General features: G+C 47.4%; 1 protein-coding gene across 1 annotated transcript in view; it reads left to right on the plus strand.

Moving 5' to 3' along the window:
• Nucleotides 1-22,635, plus strand: part of erbin (erbb2 interacting protein) — a 56,888-nt gene extending 34,253 nt beyond the window's left edge. The window contains 18 exon segments of the mRNA XM_048235334.1: nucleotides 935-1,079; nucleotides 1,370-1,442; nucleotides 3,758-3,887; nucleotides 4,117-4,232; nucleotides 4,527-4,596; nucleotides 6,407-6,506; nucleotides 8,483-8,604; nucleotides 10,544-10,705; nucleotides 11,952-12,113; nucleotides 12,622-12,739; nucleotides 13,210-13,393; nucleotides 13,593-14,576; nucleotides 14,578-15,037; nucleotides 15,351-15,407; nucleotides 16,293-16,445; nucleotides 18,936-19,028; nucleotides 19,380-19,454; nucleotides 20,131-22,635. Of these exon segments, the coding sequence (XP_048091291.1) occupies nucleotides 935-1,079; nucleotides 1,370-1,442; nucleotides 3,758-3,887; nucleotides 4,117-4,232; nucleotides 4,527-4,596; nucleotides 6,407-6,506; nucleotides 8,483-8,604; nucleotides 10,544-10,705; nucleotides 11,952-12,113; nucleotides 12,622-12,739; nucleotides 13,210-13,393; nucleotides 13,593-14,576; nucleotides 14,578-15,037; nucleotides 15,351-15,407; nucleotides 16,293-16,445; nucleotides 18,936-19,028; nucleotides 19,380-19,454; nucleotides 20,131-20,238 (3,312 nt within the window). The 3' untranslated portion in view covers nucleotides 20,239-22,635.
• Nucleotides 22,636-24,108: the final 1,473 nt, after the last annotated feature.

A 24,108-nucleotide genomic window follows, 5' to 3' on the forward strand; every position in this document is an offset into this window, starting at 1 on the left:
TGTAATTCCAGTCTGGCTCCATGGATTAGGATTAGTGTGTGTGTGTGTGTGTGTGTGTGTGTGTGTGTGTGTGTGTAAGAGAAGAGAGTGAATGGGGAAACAGATGGACTGTGGCCCTGTGCCTTTCTGTCAGAAGGGAAGGGGCCTTGTGAGGGAACACCAGACTGCATGGCCACACACACATATACATACACACACATATGCAAGCGCATACATTCATACACACAAACACTTGCAGCCTTTGGAACAGACTGTCCCACTACACCCACTTCATACTCCCCCCCACAACATAACCATACAGATGGTCATCCCACATGCCTGTGAATGTATAACATGCGTGTCCAACACACCCTCTACACACACACACACATGTTCTTGAACCTCTTGTCTTGAGTGCTGCTTTGGCCAGGTGTGTGCGTGTGTGTGGGTGTGTGGAATGAGAATGTAAATGAACTCCGCTCTGCCCATCCATGTTCCCAGCTGATTAAGCCTCTTAAAGATAGCAGCTTGATTAATCAGTGGAATCACTCACACACACACACACACACACACACACACACACACACACACACACACACACACACACACACACATATATATATATATATATATATATATATATATATATATATATATATATATATATGACACACACAGAGGCGCACTTAGTCCTGATTGCATTGAGTTGAGTCCAGCTATGATGAGACTCATTAAAAGTGGGCAGAGTGCTGTTCTGCTGTGTCCCAATGTTGCCAGTGCTGGAGCAGCTCCACTGCTTATTTGTGCTGCTTTTGGCTGAGAGGGACAGAACATTGTGTCTAGAGAGCTTACGTGTGTGTGTGTGTGTGTGTTTGCTTGCTGTTCTTCTTGGTGCATTTGGTGTGCTGATTTGCGTGTGTTTACTGAGCTGTCTTATCTGTGTGTGTGCCTGTAGATGATTGGTACCCTGAAGCAACTAGCCTACCTGGACGTGTCCAAGAACAACATTGAGATGGTGGACGAGCAGATCTCGGGCTGCGACAACCTGCAGGATCTGCTGCTATCCAACAACGCCCTCACGCAACTGCCTGGATCTATAGGTAACACACACACACACACACACACACACACACACACACACACACACACACACACACACACACACACACACACAAAGTTCCCACTGTGGTCAGTACTGTCTTAGAGGATGTCTCACCCACAGGAGGCTTAAGTCTCCTAAATCTCACCACTATGCCATCTGTGATGCATTCAACACTCTGCTGTTTGCCTACAAGAGTCATGTTGCGCCACACACACACAACCACACACACAAGCTACTCATCAGCAGTGGAAACTACAGAATGTGACTCTTAAATATTGTGTTGTGCAGGCTCCCTGAAGAAGCTGACAACCCTGAAGGTGGATGAGAACCAGCTCATGTACCTCCCAGACTCCGTAGGGGGGTGAGTGATTTCACGCAACAGCCACCTGCTCAGTCCACACACACACACACACACACACACACACACACACACACACACACACACACACACACCACCGAAACTAGCACGCTCATACTCACTCGTTTCGACATGCCTGCTGAAGTTCAGCTAAATTCACTGCAAGACTTTTCATTCTCTACTGATTTAGCGAGTCTCGGTCAGCTTGGTCATCACATCACATCAATCAGACCAAGCTTTGCTCACTGACTGTCATGTAGACATGCTCTAGATATGGGGGAGTGCAAGCCACAGCGTCTTGTCTTGCACCACACATGTGGCCTCTGGCCATGGGCATCTGGTTTGCGTCTGACCTCCGGTCAGTTCCCTCTCTCCCTACCCTTGCTGTCTCTCCCCCACTCCTCTAGCGGAGTGAATGTCAGTTAAGCCCTAAATTAAACTTTTTAAGTTAAAGTTTAAAAGCATATGCAATATCCTTACACATTGTAACACCAGTCACATATTCTTCAACAACCCTCCCTCACTCAGTCAAACCCATACCAGATGCTTCACCATGTCTCGAGTATGCTCACAAAAGATTGCTTCTGCTGGTCACACACACACACACACACACACACACACACACACACACACACACACACACACACACACACACACACACACACACACACACACAGGAACTAGGTGAGGGACTCCCAGACTGGTGAAGGAGTCCCTTAGGAGTGTTCCATTCCCTAGCAGTGAGCTTCCCCCCAAACCTAATCTGCTGAGTCAGTGCTGAGCTCTGGGTTTGCCTCTCCTGGAGAGAAAGGGATAGAGGGATGCACCAGAGAGGAGAGGGATGGACCGGAGAGGAGAGGAGAGCCCAGGCCATCTGGCAGAGCCGGTGCTTCTGGGGGAGAGCAGACAGATTTGGGTCTCGGCACAGACAGACTGTGTGTGCTTTCTCACGGAACAGGGGGAAGCCCTCGACACTGTGGAGCCACACACTAGGATTAGGCCTGTGTGTGTGTGTGTGTGTGTTGTGTGTTTGTGTGTTTGTTTTCCCATTGGCTTTGGCTGTGGGATTTACATCTGTTTTTATGTATTTATTTTTTTGCTTTCGAGTTGACCTTTTACAAAAGGTGTTTTCTCTGAGCTTTTTGCTTTTTTTTTTTTTTTCTCCTAAAGACGGGTATTTGCAAACATGGCAATTACCCACCTGCCCAGTCTCCTCCCCATCCCAGTCAACCAGATTACGACAGGCCACGGGAGCGGATTATTTCTATATGATTTACCAGGGACGTGCTTTTAATCCCCGCCTGGATTGTAAAGCATGCTGATTAAACATATTTAATCTTTTATTTCATTTTTCGCCCCGTCATCCTTTCATCTGCGTTGGACCTGAGGAGATCTCAGGAGCAGAGCTTCTATACATGGATCGCCTTCCTTTGTACATTGTGACCACGAGAAAACGTCCAGCCTGGGCCCCACGTTTGTCCGAGCGCAATTGTCCTTTATGTTTGCGCCCGCATACATCTCCATGCATTTGAGATTGCATTGCTTGGTGACTCGCTTGTCTCCACCCACTGCATTGAGTGCATGAATAATGGATGTACACATTATGCATTCTGAAGACGCAATCCGAAGGCGCAGGGGGTTTAAAGGCAGGACGGCGACGAGGCTCGGCAGCTGTAAGCCGCCACTGGCCACAGGCTTACGGTCCACATCTGCTTCGGCGCAGCAGCATGAGGAAGACCGGCGTCCTTATCCTCGGTCATCTAGCCCCGAGCGCCCTCTTACCCACTTAACCCGCCGACGGGGCATGGAGCCTGAGGAGAGCAAAGCTCGGCTCTGCTCAAACGGTCAGGGTCGGGATGGAGACTGGGAATCTCACTGGGATTTACAGTGAAAGTGGTGGGTGGGGGGCTTGTAGTGGTCTTCAAACTCAGTGGGATTTAAGCCAACACACTGCTATATAAAAATTAACCATTATTATCTCCACTGGCTGCTCGGCTAAGCACCGTCACATGACCAAGCTTGGAGAGCGTTTGGTGCTGACCTTCACAAAGGCAGGCAAGATCGCAATGGGGTGACATGTGGAGAGGAAGAGATCCTGAATGAATGAAGCCTGAACTGATCCAGCCAGTTCAGTGTCTGTGTGGACTAGACTGTCTGTTCATTCACCGCTTTGTCTCTTTTAAACTAGTTTATCAAGTGTGTCTAAATCTGTACTCTGTCAAACGTTACATCACATAGAATACTTTAGCGCTGTGATTAAAACGACAAAAGAGTGAGTGAGCATTATCTCTCTGTGTTTGTGTGTGTTTGTGTTACAGGCTGGCTAACTTGGAGGAGTTGGATTGCAGTTTTAATGAGATTGAGGCTTTGCCCGGCGCGATCGGACAGTGTGTGAACCTGCGCACCTTCGCCGCTGACCACAATTTCCTGTCCCAGCTGCCCCCAGAGGTCAGTGTGTGTGTGAGGCTGACTGACCACGTATGCAGCAGATGGGGACAGATGGAAAAAGGCCGCTGTGTGTGTGTGTGTGCATGCGTGCATGTGGTTGGGGGGAGGGGGGTTGTTAGTGGTGTGTGTGCGGCGGGTCGGGGGGGCGTTCCATTCCCACTTATGTGAAGGTAAGCTAAAATTTGTATTCTCGCTCTTTGTGTGTGTGTGTGTCTGTGTGTCCTCACAGATGGGCAACTGGAAGAAGGTCACAGTGCTCTTCCTGCACTCCAACAAGCTAGAGCACCTGCCTGAGGAGATGGGTGACATGCACAGACTCAAGGTTATCAACCTCAGTGACAACAAGTAAGCTCACACACACACACACACACACACACACACACACATTTACTGTGACCAGGACTGATAGGATGGGGAGATATCCGTGTGTAGAAGGTGTATCATGTGTATAATAATTCAGTTGGGGTTAGATCAGGTTATTCTATGTCTTCCATAATCTCTCTCTCTCTCTCTCTCTCTCTCTCTCTCTCTCTCTCTCTCTCTCTCTCTCTCTCTCTCTCTCTCTCTCTCTCTCTCTCTCTCTCTCTCTCTCTCTCTCTCTCTCTCTCTCTCTCTCTCTCTCTCTCTCTCTCTCTCTAGGCTGAAGAACCTGCCCTTCACTTTCACGAAGCTAAGCCTGATGACCGCTATGTGGCTGTCTGAGAATCAGGTAAGACCTGCACCCTGTCATGCTGATGAGCTCTGATCTGTGCCGGTCCATTGGCACCTGCGGTAGCGTCCCTCTCTCTCCCTCACTGCTGATGGCCTGCACTGAGTACTATCGTCCCTGTTGCTGCGAGAGCAGCTTTATGGTCACTGCTGGCCGGCTAGCTCCGGAGCCGGGCTTTACGAGGGCTCATAAATGAACGCAGTCGGTGCTGCGGGAGTCGGCACTGGTTAACTGGCCACAGGGGGACGGGGAGAGGATTTGCTAACGGCTGGTTTGGGAGCCAGTTCCCACAGCAGAGTGCCTTTACTGTTCACTTGATGGATCCTCTGTCTGTTTCACCACCATCCCAGTTCCCTCTGCAGGGTGATGGGAGGATGAGAATGTGACCTTTGACCTTTTTACAGAGTCCATCCATGCCTCCCCCAGTGGTCACACACACACACACACACACACACACACACACAAACACAAACACTAATCTTTTCATCAAGCCAGGCTCACACCAGTGGTATTATGTAAGCAGATGACTATTGTGCCAGCTGACATTATCAGTGGGACACAATCTGCTTTTGTTGAGCTTGCTGTCATTCCGTGAGGAGTATCAGGGAGTATTGAGATTTGTGCCGCAGGAGAAAAGAAGGCTTTGTTCTCCCCAAGCAGGGCTTTCAGAATTATAATTGATTTGCTCTCATCATTGGTTCATAGCTTCATTGATGGTTGTTTCTCATTGGCACAAAAGCGTTATTCATGTTTGCTTCTCTTTGGATCTCTTGGTTCATTCATCACCATTTCTCACTGGATATCGGGTCAATTCATTTTTTTCCCCCCTTGTGGTGTTGCTTGACTCATATAGCCGTTTCCTCATTGGAGTTTTACTCATAGCCGTTTCCTCATTGGCTCGTAGCTTGTATTGTTTTTATTGGTGTATGCTCATGGCAGGTTTTCATTGGATCATTTATTAATGTATACTTAGGATTGACTGATGGCTTAATTCACTTGTCACTGTTGGCTACAGCCCCATGAGGAATGTCCGAGCTCCCAGGTTGAGATTTGAGATCCGGGCAATATTGCGAAATCTCCCCTTAACTAATCTCTGGAAACTGAAAAGCACAACACTGCTGGTTGTGTCAGAATGGGATTTCCCATGTTTTTTGGTGGAGGTATCCTGCCAAAAATCATGGTTGGGAAATGTTGCGGCTTGGCAAGGGAGCCTAGCGTTATCCAAGCGGTAAAAAGCTCGCCACTGGGAACTGCCCGGAAGTGAGCGAGAGAGAACTCATCGGCCTGTGTTTGAGCCAGACTGACCATATGCCACAGACGCCACGCTTGGGTGGCCACTTCAGGGCATGGAGAGGAGTCAAGGCCGTCCCAAAAACTCTCTCTCTGTGTCCATGGCTCCTCGGGTTCTATTCAATTCAAAACAGAGGCAAAGTTGGAGCACCAAGAGTTCTCCTCTGAGCAAGGCATGCAGCTCCTCAGGCAGCATAGTGCGTCAAGCTCGTCAGGTTTGGGCTTGTTTGAGTTGCTCTGGGCTTTCATGCCTCAGATCAGTCTTCCAGTCCAGCGTAACTTGATTAAGACCACTGTTCAGAGATCACCAGGCAAAGATTAAGTGACTAGAATTTAGAATAAGTTATCATTTTTCTCTGTCTATGGTAGGAAATGTTATGGAATAATGAGGTTGGTAGATGCATTCAGCAGTATGAACACAGATACTATTGGTGATTAGATGCAGCTTGCGAGAAACGATGACATAATTGCGTTGGTATTGATGGCCACGTGTCTAATCAGCACTACTTCTCTTGTCCAGTCCAAGGCGCTGATCCCGCTGCAGAAAGAGGAGGACCCCGAGACGCAGAAGACGGTTCTGACCAACTACATGTTCCCCCAGCAGCCTAGAGCAGAGGAATGTGAGTAACTTGCCCACCATCTTCCACCTTCACAGGGAACTAAGTAGCAAATACAGAGTAGAATGGTTCTATCCAAATCGCCTGAGAAAATAAGGTGTATTCAAGATAATAAATAAACAGTATTAGAGGTGTTGTTGATGACCTATAACGGTGTGGCAGACACTGTCCTCTAACCTTTTGAAGTGGTGAGGAGATCATGTTGCGCAGCCCCCCTTCCAGGCCAGATGCAACCCCATCTGTGATGTTTGGGAGTGGTTTGTTCCATTACCAGACTCTGAATCACATCACCATCATTCCCAGCAGCAGCAGCAGCAGCAGGTACACCTGCTGTCGTTAAGCCTTGAGTACTTTTCCACAAAGTGATTTACCTCTCGGAGCTACTACCTGGATATGATAATTTCCAGCTAAATTCCAGAATCCAGATTCAGCACAATCAAAATGCTAATTTCTTTTGAAGAAGTCTGCTTCTTGGCCACAGACGCCTTTTAATTAGGGCATGTCTATTATCTACAATGGTGGTAGACATCAGGTGGTGTCTAGATGTGGAATACATTAGAATGCATTCATTCATTTCATTAAAATGTCTCTGCAGTAATCATGTGCCTGTCACCATAGTGACTCTCCGTTGGGCTTTTGCCTCTGGTGAGCGCTTTGGCAGTGTTCCGGAGGTAGAGGCTTATCCAGGAGGCTGAGGTGTGGAGTTGAGTCAGTCATGTAGAAAGCAGCCTTCCTCCTGCTGCGACGCCTGCACTCATGTCTGAAACGGAGAGTGGCTATAAAAAGAGGAAGTGGGGTCGTACTGTAGCTTCTGTCTGCACTTCCTCTCGTCTGAGTGAGCCAGCGAACGAGTGTGCGCGTCCCCATTTGTCTCATTTTGTCGTGTCATCGTGTGTGTGTGTGTGTGTGTGTGCGTGTTTTCTGCTCCTTAAAAACAAGCGCTCATTGTTGCCGGGGGCAGCACCGCAAGGGCCCCTGTCTGTGATGCCAACGTCACTGAATTCCAAAAGGGGCACAACGATTTAAAAAGTCTTAACCTGTTGCCTGGCAACGGCGCGGGCTGTTAAACTCCTGTGGAGGGGCACGGCGGCCGCCTGGCACCGGCTCCTCTTCCGCACGGCTCTCAACGGCTCGAACAGCTGGAGTGGGTGACTCAGACAGAGAGGGGGGAAAAAAGCAGTGCCATTTCTGTAGGGCCCCCATCAATCTTAAAGCCCTCACGCCAATGCTTTTTTTGTCGGGCGGGTGCACAAATGTCGCTCAAGTCCAAATGCAACTCCCTTTTAGTACTGACGTGCATTTCCTGAGGGTGTTTTGCAAACTTTAGGCTCATGGCAAACTGAATGCTTTTATGTAGTACACAGCAAAGTCGAGCATGCAGTGCTATTAGAGTTCTTAAAGCAACACCAAAGAGTTTTTTGTACTTTAAAATAATGTTTCCAAAATCGTTTCAGTGGTTCATCAACTAGTAACAGGGTGAACTGCACTTCTGCATTCGCTTCACAGCCCTCTATTGGCTATAACCGCACTATGTAAGTTTGCCAGATCGGGTAGCGGATCTGTAGTTCGATCGAATGAGACATTTTTTTTTTTAAAACTACAAATTTGACTTGCATCTGATGTCACAATACATCATACTTTCATAAATCGTGCAACATATTCTACCTTGTCTGTGGACATCGTTATTTGCAAAGCCGGTGCTGGATAAACAAATAGCGTGCGTGCAACAGAGGGAAAGTTCTTTGGTGTTGCTTTAATCACCCTCAAGCTACTGGTTGCAGTCCTATGCCCACACCAGATGGACACAGCCGTAGGGAGAAACTCCGCCTCTCTGTACTAACAGCACTTTATGAGATCAGGTGTGGTTGGCTTCTAGTTGCCTGTTTAACCGCTGTAGCTGGCGTCAGCAGATTAAGGGACTTCATCAAAGGTAACTGTGACAGACCATGGCTAACTGTGTGTGTGTGTGTGTGTGTCAGATGTGCCTAACTCAGACAGCGAGAGCTTCAACCCAACCCTGTGGGAGGAGCAGAGGAAGCAGCGCGCTCAAGTGGCCTTCGAGTGTGACGAGGACAAGGACGAGAGGGAGACACCTCCACGGGTCCGTTTCTTCTCCCACACACACACACACACACACACTCTATCTCTCCCTTCCTCCCTCCCTCTCTCTCTCTCTCCCTTTCTCTTTTTCTCTATCTCTCGCACATACGCACACACTACCTTGTCGCTCTTTCTTTTCTCTGCTGTGTTCTTTCATCTTTGAAGTTAGTGAGCAAGACACATGAACACCACACACTCCAGCCTCCCTCCCTGCTGCTGCTCTCATTTCTGCTCTGTCTGTCTCCCCCCCCCCACACACACACACACACTTCCTCTGTGTGGTCTGGTTGTAACCTTGTTGACTAACACTGGTTGTTTGGTCGTTGCCTTGCTGGCTTGTCATGACCCCATTCATCATTGAGACTTACCTTGCTCAAGCCTGGCTCCTCATTGGTCAGTGAAACCCGAGTGGATGCAGCGCGCCTGCTCATCGGCTAATGGAACGTAAGTGGATTAAACGTATCCGTTGGCTGGCTAATGAAACCCAAGACGAGTCCATGAAGCCGGGTCGCTTCATAGGTTAATGAGACTGTGGCAGGTGTAACGTGCTAGCAGGACCTGACCAGTGGACACTGCCCCCTCGGCCCCGGAGAACGTCTTGTGTTTCCCTGAGAGGGAGCAGGGAGGCCGGTCATTAAACTCCGCTGTGGGGCTTGCGTCAGTGGTCTTGTCTTGTGTTTTTTAGACGTTTTTAATCAAGCGATATTTTCATCACTATTGCTAAAAGTATCAAAAGCTTTTTTATTATGGATTTTGGCAACGGTAAGTGAAATTCAAATCAGATGGAATGAAGATAAAACCCTGCTGCTCTGTCCAAGCCTGATCCATTATTGTAATCACTGTGCCGCTCATGTTGCCGGCTGCTCAGTTAAGTACTTGCTGTTTTGAGGCTAAAGTGGAGTCAAGAAAAGCAAAGCTGACCCCATCAGGATGTTTACTTCATGCAACAGACAGAATGATCTGCTCTGGTGATTTAAGTGGTTCAGTGGTCAGTTTAATTTTGTTTGTTTTGCTTTTTTGTTTGTTGTTAAGAGACTTTGTGGTTGTAGTTGCACATCACATTTCATGCCTTAGTTATTGCCGAACCTGCCCTATTTGCCCTGTCCTAAGTTAGCACACACACACACACACACACACACACACACACACACACACACACACACAAGCCGGCAGGGTGCTTCCACATATTGGTCTCTCAGATACGTGCCTGAGATGTGGGACTGAACAGTATGTTAGCACAGTGCTAATAACCCCCCTGCTGATCCATAGATAATCATCCTCTGTGACCCCTCTGAACTTTTGAGTTAGCTGACCTGGAGTCATACTACATGACTGGCCCTCACTTTGAGCCATGACCTTCAACCCCTGCCTCTGAGAAAGGGCTACTCTGGGGCTGTCCTTTCAAACCGTAGCTTTAAGCCCGCTTGAGCCCTGTGTCTCTGTCAACGTCAGCACTTAGTCTGTCATGCACCCTTTGATGAGGCCTGGATTGCCCCCTCAGTGGGGTCAATCTGGAGATGCCTTTTGAAGCGCAAGATAAGAACTGGGACGCCCTGCCCTCTCATTGACATTAGATATGTCAAATGTCATATGGCAAAGGGCTACAGTCATGACTCACTCCTGTCCTGACGCAGTGTCGCCATGCTCCTGGCTGTAGTCTGACACACACACGCACACGCACAAACACAAACACACAGATTGTCTCACAGCTCTTCATGACTCAGTCTGTTTGGCTAGACATGCGAGCTGTACATGCCAAAAACACACACACACACACACACACACACACAAGTGATAACACTTGCACTCAGAAGAGCCTCTTATGCCAGAAAATACAAGCCGTTTTTGTTACCACGCCAACCTCAGTGGCATTTCCAACTGAGCATAACTTCTGTTGGGACCATCAGTAATAGGTGTGTGTGTGTGTGTGCTGTCCTCAGGAGGGTAATCTGAAGCGCTACCCAACGCCATACCCTGACGAGCTGAAGAACATGGTGAAGACTGCCCAGTCTGTGGCCCACCGTCTGAAGGAGGAGGAGTCGGGGGAGGAGGGCCGTCCAGCTGGGGTCAACCACGTGGGCCTGCAGGACGTGGGGGTTAAGGTCAGTCTCACCTTAGCCACACTGACAGCTGATATATGCACCTGCACTGAATGTACATTAGTGGCCTACGCATGTGGCGTACACCATTGCATTTAGACTTGTGCATATGTGTCTGAGTAGTTCTGTAATTCGCCATCAAAAATAGTGGGAAGTGATCTTGCTTTGATTTTTGTGAAAATTACTAAAATATCAACATATATCAAGATACTCTGCTGAATCTTTTTATCGTTACCAGAAAATATGTCTGAGGGGTTAATAGGGAATTTATTCTCACAGGTGATGTTAAAGTTGTTGATAAACAATTGAAGTTGATAAACAGGTGAAAATGCTGGGGAAAAGAGAACATTCTCACCATGTGCAAAATCGGACTGTCCACTCCACCATCCTCATTGTCCAACACATATTCTGCCCCGGGCTGATCTCCATAGCTGCACCTGTCCAGGCAGCTCTGTTTGGCTTCACTGTCAAGGCAGACTTGTTTGTGCTGTTAAATGTGTTGCAACTGAGAGGTTAACAAGTGATTCGTTCCAGGAGGTAATGTTGTAATAAGGTGATAAACAGGCAAAATCTTTGTAGGATGACGACACCAGCAAGCTGAGGTCAAACAGGAAATGCACGTCAATGCATCTTTAATCTTACCCTGAAAGAGGAAACGCTGGTACGCTGCCCACAGTTAAAACTTTTGATGGAGGCTCCTGATAATGTGTTCTCCTTTCATGGGAGATATGATGTGGTACGACCCAGAGGAAGAGAAAGAACATGGTCTCTAGAATGGTAGTGGCAGCCCACAGGACCTGCTGTCAGAATGAAGAACTGGTATGATTTTAAAGAGTTTCAAGGAAAGGTTTACGTGTAGTAAGTTGTTCAGAGTAGGTTTGCTTTAGGAGCACCAAGAATACACTTCCTTTTTGTTGATCTCCAATTTTATTCAAACCTAATTTAAAATACTTGGCATTGTAGTTAAAGGAGAACTTGAAGGTCCCAGTTGCCAAATATTGCAAAACAAGAAGATATTCAATTTGTAACATAATGGTCTTTTATATATACAAATAGAGTATTTCTTTGCTGTTCGTAGAAGAGTCGATGTGTGTGAAATTCATCACAAAACGGAGCTATTGCGATCTATGAGGTCATTACTGGAACAGTGTCTTGGTTACTTTAGACTGTTGGTAGCTCTCCCATGGAAACCGTCCCAGACCTTGTGACTAATATAGTGGGCTCCCACTCCTGTCCCCCCTCTGTGCAGGTGATCGAGGGGCCGTGTCCCAATGGCAAGGCGGTGGAGATGGAAGCCTCAGCGGTGAGCGAGACCCCCAGGGAGATGACGGACATTCAGGGCACCCCCAGAACCCCCATGAACCCTGGAGATGCCCCCCGAGCCACAATCAACCATGAGGACACGCTGGAGGTAGCATCAGTAGAGACACACACACACACACACACACACACACTCTCTCTCTTGAAATAGTTCAACTTGTGAGTGCCTATGTTATGAAGTCATCCACTGGGTTCACTGCACGTCTCTCATACATAGTTCCACAGAACTCTGGAGTAGTAGAGCTTCATTTTATTCCTGTGACTGTGTAAGTGGGTGTGTGAGGTGTGTTGCGGTTTGGTTGTGTGTGGGCGTATGGTGAACTAAAACTGGGAAGTCTTCATGGCACAGATTGTGGAGAGTGCCACTCCATTCTAGAGAGCCACTTTATTAAACCTTGTGCCCCCTACCCCCTATGCATTTAAAAAATAAACACGGCCAAAGGGCATTCTAGCCTCAGGGGGAAAGATAAAAAATGCCACATAGCAAGCAGTGACTGGGCCAGAGGCCTCCGTTTGAGCTCTGGTTGAGTGAGTTGCTGTGGAGCATGGTGTGGGTGTGGCGGGGGAGAGGGTGACCTCTGTGCTTTGCGTCCCCTCAGGACTCCGAGGACCTGTCGTCAGAGGAGGAGGAGATGAAGATAGCCGAGATGCGGCCGCCTCTCATCGAGATCTCCATCAACCAGCCCAAAGTCCTGGCTCTCAGCAAGGACAAGAAAGGTACCCAACACACAGTACATACACACACATGCATACACACACACTCTTACACACTCACAGAACTACTCATGACTTTTAGCAAGGGAAAGGGAGGTATTTGTCAATATACAACTCACGCACAGACACCACAACTTCCTAGCTTTCAGCAAGGGCATAAATGCACCCATTAACAGACAGTGTGCACACACACACACACACACACACACACACACACACACACACACACACACACACACACCAAAACCAAAAATATCCTGGCCCTCAGCAAGGACAAGGTATACACCAACAGTGAAGGTGAACTATTTGCCAGAACACCTCAGTGTTTTTACACGAGCATAAAGCAGGCTTTGGTACTGAAGTCGTTGTTGCTGTAATTGCTCTTGTGTAAGCAGTGGGGAAGTGGGAGTTTATTATTAGTTTTCTTATCTTTTGTTGACATCATTTGAACACCTCTGTGTTGGCTAAAGCAGACGACGGTAAGGATGCTGATTCGCTCCTCGATGACACGGTTGCCAACAGCAACCAGAACAACAGCAACTGCTCATCTCCCTCGCGCATGTCTGACTCAGTCTCCCTGACGACCGACAGCAGCCAGGACAACTCCCTCTGCACCCCGGAGAAGGAAGCCAAGATGCACCTGTTGCCTAAGAACAGGTAACAAAGACACACACACACACATCCACCCACAATTCAGCTCCATAGACATCTACATACATACCAATCATACACATTTGTTTCTTCAAACACTCCTACTGTACCTCAATTACCTCTCTACATATTCCCATGTACACACACTAGTACATATTCCCCACCACCACGCACACTCCTGATGCCACCATCTCTCTCCGTGCAGGCCAGAGGATGAGAACCTGAACACGCTGCAGAAAGGCGGCTCGGTTCTGCAGAACTACAATGGTTCCGACACGGCGCTGCACACTCTGCTGAAGAACCAGCATGGCTACCCGCCACAGGCCCACGACATGGCCGGCTACGATCTGACCATGGAGGAGAAGCTGGCCCTCATCGACAAGAGCATGAACAACGGCGTGCCCCAGGCCTACAACAGGTGGGACCAGATCAACATGAACGTGGCCAAGATGGCCCCCGACAACAACACCCCCGCGCCACTGACCCTGTCGCGGAACAACAACGCCTCCCTGGAGAACCTGGAGAACGGGAACCAGCTGTCCAAGACGCCGTCCAGCGAGCGGCTGACGGAGCGGTCGTCGCCGCCGCGATACGAGAGCGTGGCGAGCACGGCGTGCGCGGGCGTGACGGCCAGCGAGCAGCACGGCCTCTCCTACAGCACCGAGGAGCTGTCGCCCGAGCGCCGCTGCGGCGGACCCCCGCAGCCGCCCGTCACCAAGTCGCACAGCGTGGCCAACATGGACGCGGGCGGCATGCGCCTCTACCCGGTGGAGGCGGACGGCGGGATGATGATGTACGAGGCGGCGGCCAGCCGGCAGGTGCCCGCAGGGGCGGGGGCGCAGGGCCAGAGCATCGTCCGCTCCAAGTCGGCGTCGCTGCTGAGCGCCCAGCCCCTGCAGGTGCACCCCGGCTCCTCGGCCTCGTCCTCCGACCTGCTGTCGGCCGCCACGCACAAGCCGCCCGTCTCCGCCCGGCCCCCGCCGCCCCAGTACAAGGTCCAGTACGCCAGCAGCGCCATGCCCAAGGAGAGCTGGTCCCCGCGCACGCCCGTGCCCCCCGACCAGGCCTACATGCCCCCACAGCACTCGCTGGCCAACACCAACTACTCCAACCGCAACCAGGCGCCGCCGTATCCCATGCCCCCACCCCAGCAGCACCACCAGCAGCAGCAGCAGATGTGGGCCAAGCAGGACCCCGGCTGCTGCCCCAGCGAGCGGCGTCCAGCGGCAGACCAGCAGCTCCTCGGCCGCGTCCGTGACCATGGGGGAGCCGCGGCGCGTGGCCGTGCCTGAGGGCGACTACCTGAGCTACCGCGACCTGCAGGCCGGCCCCCGCGGGCCCCTGGCCGCCGCCAGCCTCGCCGGGCAGCAGCGTCCGCTCTCGGCCCGCACCTACAGCATGGACGGCACCCACGGGATGCCGCGCCCACACAGCGCCCGGCCCGCACCCCACGAGCTGCCCGAGAGGACCATGTCGGTCAGTGACTTCGGCTACGCCCAGGGCAGCCCTGGCAAGAGGCCCGGTCCGCGGGTGAAGTCCGAGCACTCGCTGCTGGACGGGCCGGCTGGGATGGCCGCTGGAGGGGGCAGGGTGCCTGCCGACTGGAGAAACCACGTGATGCGCCACATCGAGGCAAAGAAGATGGAAAAGGTCAGCAGTGCTATCATTCTGAACAAGGAATTAAAGTGTTGATGGATACTATATCGTAGTGACTGTATGATAGATATATATTATATTTATCCTGAGGGAAATTTGGCCAACATTTTCCTATTATTAAAAGATATATTTTGAATATTGTTTTCAGTTTTCTTTAATGTTGGTTTGATATAAATTATAATTTGTTTAAGTATCATGTTTCGGACAGCAGGATGGAACTGCGCTCTCTTGATTCCTTGGTATGTTCTTTATGAGATGGAAGTCCCCAGTCAGTGTGTTGCTAACATGAGCCTTGTTCCCCCAGCAGGACGAGATCCTCTGGGCTCCAGGGCCCCCAGCATACCCCTCCGACCCACAGAGAAAAGTAAGGACTTGTCTTTCGACTTGTCTTTCTCATCTTTTTTACTAGTGCTCAGACACTATAGTGGCCATTCAATTGAGTTGTGCACGAGCGCTCACGTAATCTGATGGTCTGTATTTGAGAAAGCCAGAGAGTTGCGTTGTCAAACAACCTTCACCACTGATCTCCGTCCCCGCCTGCCTGACAGCGAAGCCTTGTGAGGCTAACGCAGTGCGAAAGCTCGTCTCCTGCAGTGATTAATGAGCTGTAATTAAGGCGCGGTGAGATTAGACTTGGAATCAGCTATCCCATGGGACGGAGTACCCCCAAGGCCTCGCGCGCTCTCCGCAAAAAGGTGTATTAACGAAAGTAGGCTGCACATCCGCTCGCTGCCATTAAAAATAGCTGCTCCGGGAATGATGAGATTACAGAAGCACTCTAAAGAATGTGTTGCTCTACTTTTTCTTTTTTATTCTCCCAAACCAGGCGTAAAGCACTTTCACCATGTGTGCACGTTTTGCAGAGAGGTATTATGAAAGTTAATGGGCTTCTGTTTATTTGTTTAGGCTTTTTAAAAGCATTGTTGTTCTACAAGACCTTGTGACCCCTAGCCTTAGTAGTCTTTGTAATCACCAGATGCTTTAATTAAGAGATCCCATGTGATGTTTCCCAGACACTAGCACTAGAGCCTTGGGCACTTGTGAAAGTAGGTCCATACGCCCCCTGGTGGTCGTGATGTGTTAAAGTAGGTTATGGTTGCACCCACTGTATTACTACTGATTAGCTATGTTCATGTATGACTGACTTACCTCTGTGTACACTGTGTGTGTAAAGACATCATGGTGAAGTTCATCTATTTGGAGGATATGACATTTAATTTTAATCATCTGTGCGTGTGACGTCGTCCAGGTGCCTTTGATGAACGGGCGGCCCCAGATGTCGTGTGGTCAGCCCGGCATGGCGCGCCACCCCTCACGGGAACAGCTGATCGACTACCTGATGATGAAGGTTTCCCAGCATCCGCAGGCGCCACCACACGCCCCACACGAGATCCTACAGGAGGTGTGCATGTGTGTTTGTGTGTGTGTGTGTGTGTGTGTGTGTGTGTGTGTGTGTGTGTGTGTGTGTGTGTGTGTGTGTGTGTGTGTGTGTGTGATAAGCGCTTGAGAATGTGCATGCTGATTGTGTGTTGAGATGAAAGCAGATGGTCATTCCATGGTGGGAGGTGGGGGGTGTGTGTGTACTATAAAGACATCCCTTTGAGGCAGGTGGTCCTCTGATTAAGATGTCCTTAGTGAGAGTGTATGTGATTCAATTAACATAATGGGATAGTTACAGATAAACATTTGAATTATTGCTGGTGCTTGTCTGTGTGAGGGTGAGATAATGTTGCTTTGCAGTTAGATGTGATCAAAGGACAAATGGCTACGGCGCAGCAGGGTTTCCACTGCAGCAGTGGGCTTGCATGCTTTCACTCCTACACTAGCAGGGAATGCTTCTGTTTTTGACAGGGCTCACTGGGTGTTTGTTTTTTTACGTACGGACATTTCTCATACAGCTCTCCCTTTTCCTCATAAAGCTTCCCATATTTGCCGGTTTTCCTTATGTCTTTCAAATGTCCAGTTAATTAGTTTCTTAACTCCTGAAACCTATTATCTCTCAAATGACCTCATCTGAATGGGCCAAAAGAACACTTGCATCTCTGTCTTCTTTGATTAAAGTAACACAGTGTATGAATTCCCTTTTTCATCAATTTTCAACATGCTGGGTATCTAAAGAGGAACCCAATTCATTGTGAGGGGTGAAAAGGGTGAAATATTCCTGTTTTGAAATAACAAAAACTACTTACTATAATACCATTTTGAAGCTACACTTCCCCCACCCCCATTTTAAACTATTTCTTGAGGTCTTAATAAAACATCTGTGTCATACTTTGGTCAAAATACTGTTTTCAACCCTGTTCAAAGCGCCCCGTTTGTGTGTCTGCTCCTTCACAAACATGAGTGTACCTTCGTTCTTGAGGTGGTTTTATTCAACAAGCTGTGCAGAAAGTTCTGAACTCCCTGTACAGGGTTTCCCCAGAGAATTTAATTCCATTTGTGGTGGTTGGTTTGCAGAATTAACTTGAATACAACAGTTTTTAACAAATTAGCACAGCGTGGTTATGATGCTAACCAGATTTAAGCACAATTTAGTACATCCTGGAAAATCATTGTGTGGTGGTCAATGTTGATATTGTGGTGGGCTGCCACAAATAAGTCAATGTATGGGAAACACTGCTGTAAGTTAAAGTACTATATGGTATTGGTTTCAAAAAGCACAACTTGTTCAAAGCCGTTGTGCCACCGAAGGGTTTTACTGAGTATGCCAAACCCATGTGGAGAGTGCCTTTGCCAGTTCTATTGCCCCACAGTTCCTCTTTGTGTCTTCATTGAGGTGTAAATGACGTGTTGGTTGGGAGGGGGGGGTTGTGCTGAGATGGGAATGGGGTCTGTTTAGGTGATGAGCACCTGAATGAGGCGTTATTTAGTGAGGTGTGAAAAACAAGCTTGTTAAAGAGATGATAAAGTTAACAAGCTGGTGTGTGTGTGTGAAGATGTTGATAGGCTTCTGACCAGTAAGAGCAACTGAGGTTGGTAAAGAGTATGCTGTTCATGGTTATTTATCAGTGTAAATGCTCTATAGAAATTCATGTGGGTCATTCCACGTCAGTTCAACCAGGGCCCATGCACTTAGGTCTCAAAAAATTCTGAAAAAATTACCAGGTGTACCTATGTTACCCAGGAGACACACTGTAAAATTACTCTTATGTAAGATCAATACTTTCCAAGATACAGCCAGTTTTACAGGGGGAGGGGGTTTAAAACTCAAATTTTGCATGCTGGTACATAAATAGGAATAGTATGTAGCAAAATCGTCAGGTTTGGTCTGGATAATCCTGCATGGTCATAGCTGTCCCTCAAAGTTGATACAAATTTTATTGGAGTTTTTGGCTGGGCTCTGTTTAAGACTTCAGAAGACATATTTGTACTCAACATAGGCTCTTGATTTATTTTCCTTACTGAGATAAGTAGAAACACTCTCACAAAAAGCAATTAACAGAAAATAAATCCCTTCAGGGTCTGAACAGCAGACCTCACAAGTCTGAAAAATCATTTTGGTTATCATTTTCAGAGCACCCAAACTCCTTGTTTTATAATTCCTTGTGGAAATATACAAATATTTTTTAAATATGTTTTTCCTTATTCTCCATGATCCCTTCTTTTTGAAAACACCAATTTGACTTGTCTTATGCAAATCTTTCTTTTTTATTTTCCACCCTGAACATGGGCAAAATGCCCCATTGACATCAATATGTTTTATATAGAGTCACCACACTGCCACCTGTGGTTGTATAGAGTAACCTGTGGTAGCTCTATACATTCATTGAGATTCTAATTATTTTTAGTGTACGACTGATCATCTTATTGTTGCAAGTCACTTTGGGAGAAAGCATCTGCCAAAAGCCATTGCATAACCACATGATGAAGGTGAATGTGGTGAATGTTTCAGATCCGTGTGAAGATGGAGAAGAACCCTGAGCTGGGCTTCAGCATATCAGGAGGAGTAGGAGGACGAGGAAACCCCTTCAGACCAGATGATAATGTAGGTCTTCATCTTCAGAACACCTTGAGTACAGACTGTACACACCTTAGTACAGACACTAGGATAAATGGGGCATTTTTGTACACCTGTTAGAATATGGGAACGAGTATGCCGTGTAGAGTCCAATGAATATGTCATATACTGCATGTGATGCACTGAAATTATTCAAAACCATTTTAGAAATGTATGTGAATTTGTTGATCAAACAATTTCCTAGTTAAAATTATCATATGGTTTTATTATTTTTAGTGGATGTTCTGTTATTGTGAGGGCATAGTAATGATTGGGTGTACAGAGCACAGCTTGGACGTGTTCCTGAACTTCACTGACATTTGCTCTCTGGCCTTGTAGGGCATCTTTGTGACACGAGTTCAGCCAGAAGGCCCTGCATCTCAACTTCTACAGCCTGGAGACAAAATCATCCAGGTAGGAGCAGCTTGTCTTTCACCCGTCACAACACCTACTACACTAGACACCACACCACACACACACACACACACACACACACACACACTTGTCATAATCTGATCATGTAATCTGCTGCCTTCAGCTCTCTATCCCTCTCTGTCTATCACTTTAAATCCCTGTCTAACCTCAAATTTTGCACTCTACCAATAATGACCTCTATTATTGATGTGGTTTCAGTATTGTTTAAGTATCTGAATAGCGATTGGTATGGAAATACTTAGGCATGAGATGGTAGGGAAGTCATAATTTTGGTATCACATTAACACTACTTCCTGCAGTCTGTTAAAGGTGACCCCCTAACCATCTCTCTGCTTCTCATCTCTTCTCCCTCAACTCCTCTCTCCCTCTCTTCTCCCTCGACTCCTCTCCCTCTCTTCTCCCTCGACTCCTCTCCCTCTCTTCTCCCTCAACTCCTCTCTCCCTCTCTTCTCCCTCGACTCCTCTCCCTCTCTTCTCCCTCTCTTCTCCCTTGACTCCTCTCCCTCTCTTCTCCCTTGACTCCTCTCCCTCTCTTCTCCCTCGACTCCTCTCTCCCTCTCTTCTCCCTCGACTCCTCTCCCTCTCTTCTCCCTCTCTCCTCCCTTGACTCCTCTCCCTCTCTTCTCCCTCGACTCCTCTCCCTCTCTTCCTTAAGGCCAACGGTTATAGCTTCATCAACATCGACCACAGCTATGCTGTGTCCCTGCTGAAGACCTTCCCCAGCACTGTGGACCTGATTATCATCCGTGAGATGTCCGCATAGACCCGCGCACCCCACGGAGATCAACAGAGAGACAGAGAGAGGGGGACCAGGCGAACCAAACCTGAATGTCAACGTTGTTTTTAAAAGAGACAGCTGTCCAGACACTGGCCGCGGGTGCTGGACAAGAGGGAGGGAGTTTTAAACCACTGGACTGCGTGCGGACAGTCGCATGGGAGAGTGGAGCATGTTTTTCATTTTGATCTTATTTTTTTTGGATAAACCCCTAATAGATACCTTCACTGTGGAATTGCTGTCGGCTTGTGTAGTCGGCAGCAGAGCAACTGTACAGAGACACTCTCTTGAGTTATTATTTTTTTGTTATGATGATTCACCCTCAGCACTGACTGCAGATCACCAACAGTGGGCAGGCTTTCCCTCTGCTTCCATCCACATACCTTTGTCACAAGCTTGACTTGAATTTAAGGAGCGGAGGGAGGGCTTCAGTCGGGTTTGGTGGAGCGGTGTGTGAGAACGAGAGAGCGTTGGAATACTCGCATGTGTTTACGGAGGACAGGCACGTCGATCTGAAGGAACCCCGCTGGACAACTTGACCCACAGCAAGGAAGTTGGGAATTGGCCAGAGCGGAGGGGGACGCTGCCAGGGTCTCCTTCCCTCCTGTCCGACCCCGACGGCTTACTTGCTTTCCCTCAGTCTCGCCTCAGCTGTGCTGTCCTTTTCCCTCACCCTGATCCGCTTCTGTTCCCACCACCTGGAGATACAGCATGGGAGACTTCAAGAGTACGCAATAAGAGATTGTCGTGGATGGGGATTTTATTTTCTTCCTCTTTCTTCCATTTGGTTTGTGGAGTTGCTTTCTGTCTGCTGGGCCCTACCTGCCTGGTCACAGCGCTGGGAGGAGCGCGAGGAGGAGCACGAGGAGGAGAACGTGGAGGAGAAATGTTAGAAGAAAAAGGGAGCGGAGGAGGAGGAGAGGCGTGAGGGAGAAAAAACCAAAGTCTGTCAAAAGTCTGGAGCCTGATGAAAGGAGGCAACCACCATTTCTGGAATTATCTTGGATGCATTGGGTATCCTGTGTGTGTGTGTGTGTGTGTGTGTGTGTGTGTGGCTGGGGGTGCTCTAAATGGTCTTATGCCATCTCATGGGGTCCTAAAGGGCTTCCCCTCTCAAAACTCACTTCTGTATGTCTTTATGTGAGAGTGATGGACAAAGGAACATCGCATACATACACACGCACACACGTGTGATCTGCCTTGCCGCTAAACTTGGTCCAGACTGACAGGACACCCCTGTCCTCTCCTTCGCTGACTTGCTTCCTGTGACTTTTACTGTTGGTTAGACAAGTGCCAAGACCCCTGAGCTCACCCAGGGAGGAAGAGGAGGAGGCATGAGCCCTTCATCACCTGAGCAATACTCACTCACCTGCAGAACGCACAGCACAACGGGCTAGAACAGCAATAGAGCAAGAGCTTTTATTTTTTTCCTGCAACAAAAGAGATGTCTGTTAGCATTTTTACATACATACAAACAAAATACAAGACAAAAACAAATAACAAACTTTTAGGAGATATCAGTTGTGATACAGCATTTTTTTATGGCTACATTTTATAAGACTTTGCAGGAATTAACTTTCTGCTTTTTTTTAATGGCAAAGACATTTGAGTGGACTGCATAAAGCTCCTTTGCCTTTCCCCACAACCTGCCCTGTATCACAGAAGCCTCCCTGAGGAGCGAGCGGAGTCATTCATGTCCATCGCTACACACACACACACACACACACACACACACACACACACACACACACACACACACACACCCGAGCTGAACTGGTGAAACACTGAGAGGCAATCTGCCTGCGAAGCTGAGCCGGGCTGTTGGAGGCTCACAGGTGGCTGTGGAGAGGCCACAGTAACGTGAAGACTTCTGTGGTGTGTGGCGTGTGATCTGAACTCCACTCAACTGACTGCATGAAGAAACCATGGGATTGTATTTTTGTACTGTTATTTTTTGTTTTCTTTTTACTGCCTGTTTCCAGAGCAGGCCACACAAATCCTTAGAAAAGATCAAATTCACAAATGTTGAAACCATCAGATGATTATAACTTTTATTTTGTATGCAAGAAGCACTGTTGATTTTATAATGAGTGTACATTTGTAATGGCATCGTGTTTGAGTATGGTAAAGAATGTTTTGAAATTTTATGTTCACATAATGGCATCACAGAACTGTCTGTTTTCTGTATGTTGTGAGTTTGTGTGTCTATGTTCTGCAGATGCAGAATCTCTCACACATACACCCACACACATCACAACAGGCCTACATTCAGCGAGCATTTTCACTCGAGATGGGTGGGGTATACTGTTCCCATGACGTGATGATGTACCGTGGGCTGTCACTCTGCTGGACGGTTCTCATATCATGGTTCTCGGTTCTCATATCATGGGGTACATATAAAGTTGAATTTTGAGTGACCAATTTTCCTTCTTTTTTAAAAACTTTTAAAACATTTTAACACTTTTTGTTGTGGGCACTGCATCCTCTGTGTTTATGCTTGTTTTGAAAGATATCATTTTAATGGGAAATATTCCTGTAACTGTCATATTTTTATATCTTTTTTTTTCTTTTTTTCATTGCAAACAACAGATGTGTACAGATGAAGACAATCTGGGCCTAAACCTGTGGTAATAGTCTGCCATCTTTAAACAAACCCTCCTTTTTATTTATTTAGCTTCTTCCAGTAGAGAGAAAAAAAAAAAAAAATAATCAAATGTAAATACTTTTACAAAGTTAAAAAGGTGAAATTCGCCTTGGCATTAGTTAATCTAAATGGATGAAACCAGCAATAATTTTGTGATCCTGGAGTGACCCATAGTCATCTTAGAGCTCACGGTGAGGTGGGTCTGCAAGCAGCTAGAGATGAGGTGATCAGTATGCATTTACTCAACATTCCAGATTTTGTACATAATTACACAGTTTCTGAGGTAACCTGTGGATAATGATAAATAAACTAATGCTCTTAAAATGAAAGTGTTCATTTTGTTGTTTGTGCAGTGTGCGGAGAAATCGGAGCAGGACAATTAAAATCCAAAGCAGATGCCACCAAAATCTACTAAAGCAAAGTTCATGGTGACTGCAATCATAGAAACATTAAATATATAAAATTGGAATTTATCCCAGATGCGACCTTTCTGGAACTGTTATACATTCCAAACAATATGGTTTTATAGCCATCTGCAAACATACAATCTGATATTTTAGGATTGGCTATAGGGCCATGGTTTTGCATGCAGCTCCTCTACATAATTTATGACGTAATAATCAACTATTATCTGTGACCTGAAAAAACCCAGGATGAGAGTGAACCAAATCGTGTATGAGCGTGTTGCTCCTTCAGGTGTTTTTCAGAACCGAATACATGCCGATATCATGATTCACCACCTATGTAGTGAGTCAAGGATGCCTCTTATTTAGTCATTGACACAGAACAATTTCAAAACACTCCCATTGCCCCTATGAAAAGCTGAAATCACTGAAAACAGGAGGTTGCTATGTGATAATGATAGATCTTCTATGATATCTGATATAGGCAGAATATACTAAATACATTATTTCTTACTATTTCACTGCAACATTTTTTTGGAGTGTGTACTTAGGTCACTGACTATTTTATCAAGATTGTGATGTACTTGGTTACAGACTTCTTTCAGGAAATGTTTTCTAGTGGCCCTCTAGGAAACTGCCCACTGACAGCTACCACTCATATTAACTTCCTCTTCTAGGCTATATTTAACTGTGCTTGTGCTCATGGTAACCAACACAGAAGTTGTAAAATGTTTCAAAAACCCTGAGCGCTCTCCCAAACATGTGGGATATATATAGAATATAATACAGATGTTCAAGCCATAGCTTCAC

This window comes from Alosa alosa, chromosome 23 (assembly GCF_017589495.1).
Source record: "Alosa alosa isolate M-15738 ecotype Scorff River chromosome 23, AALO_Geno_1.1, whole genome shotgun sequence".
NCBI lineage: Eukaryota > Metazoa > Chordata > Actinopteri > Clupeiformes > Clupeidae > Alosa > Alosa alosa.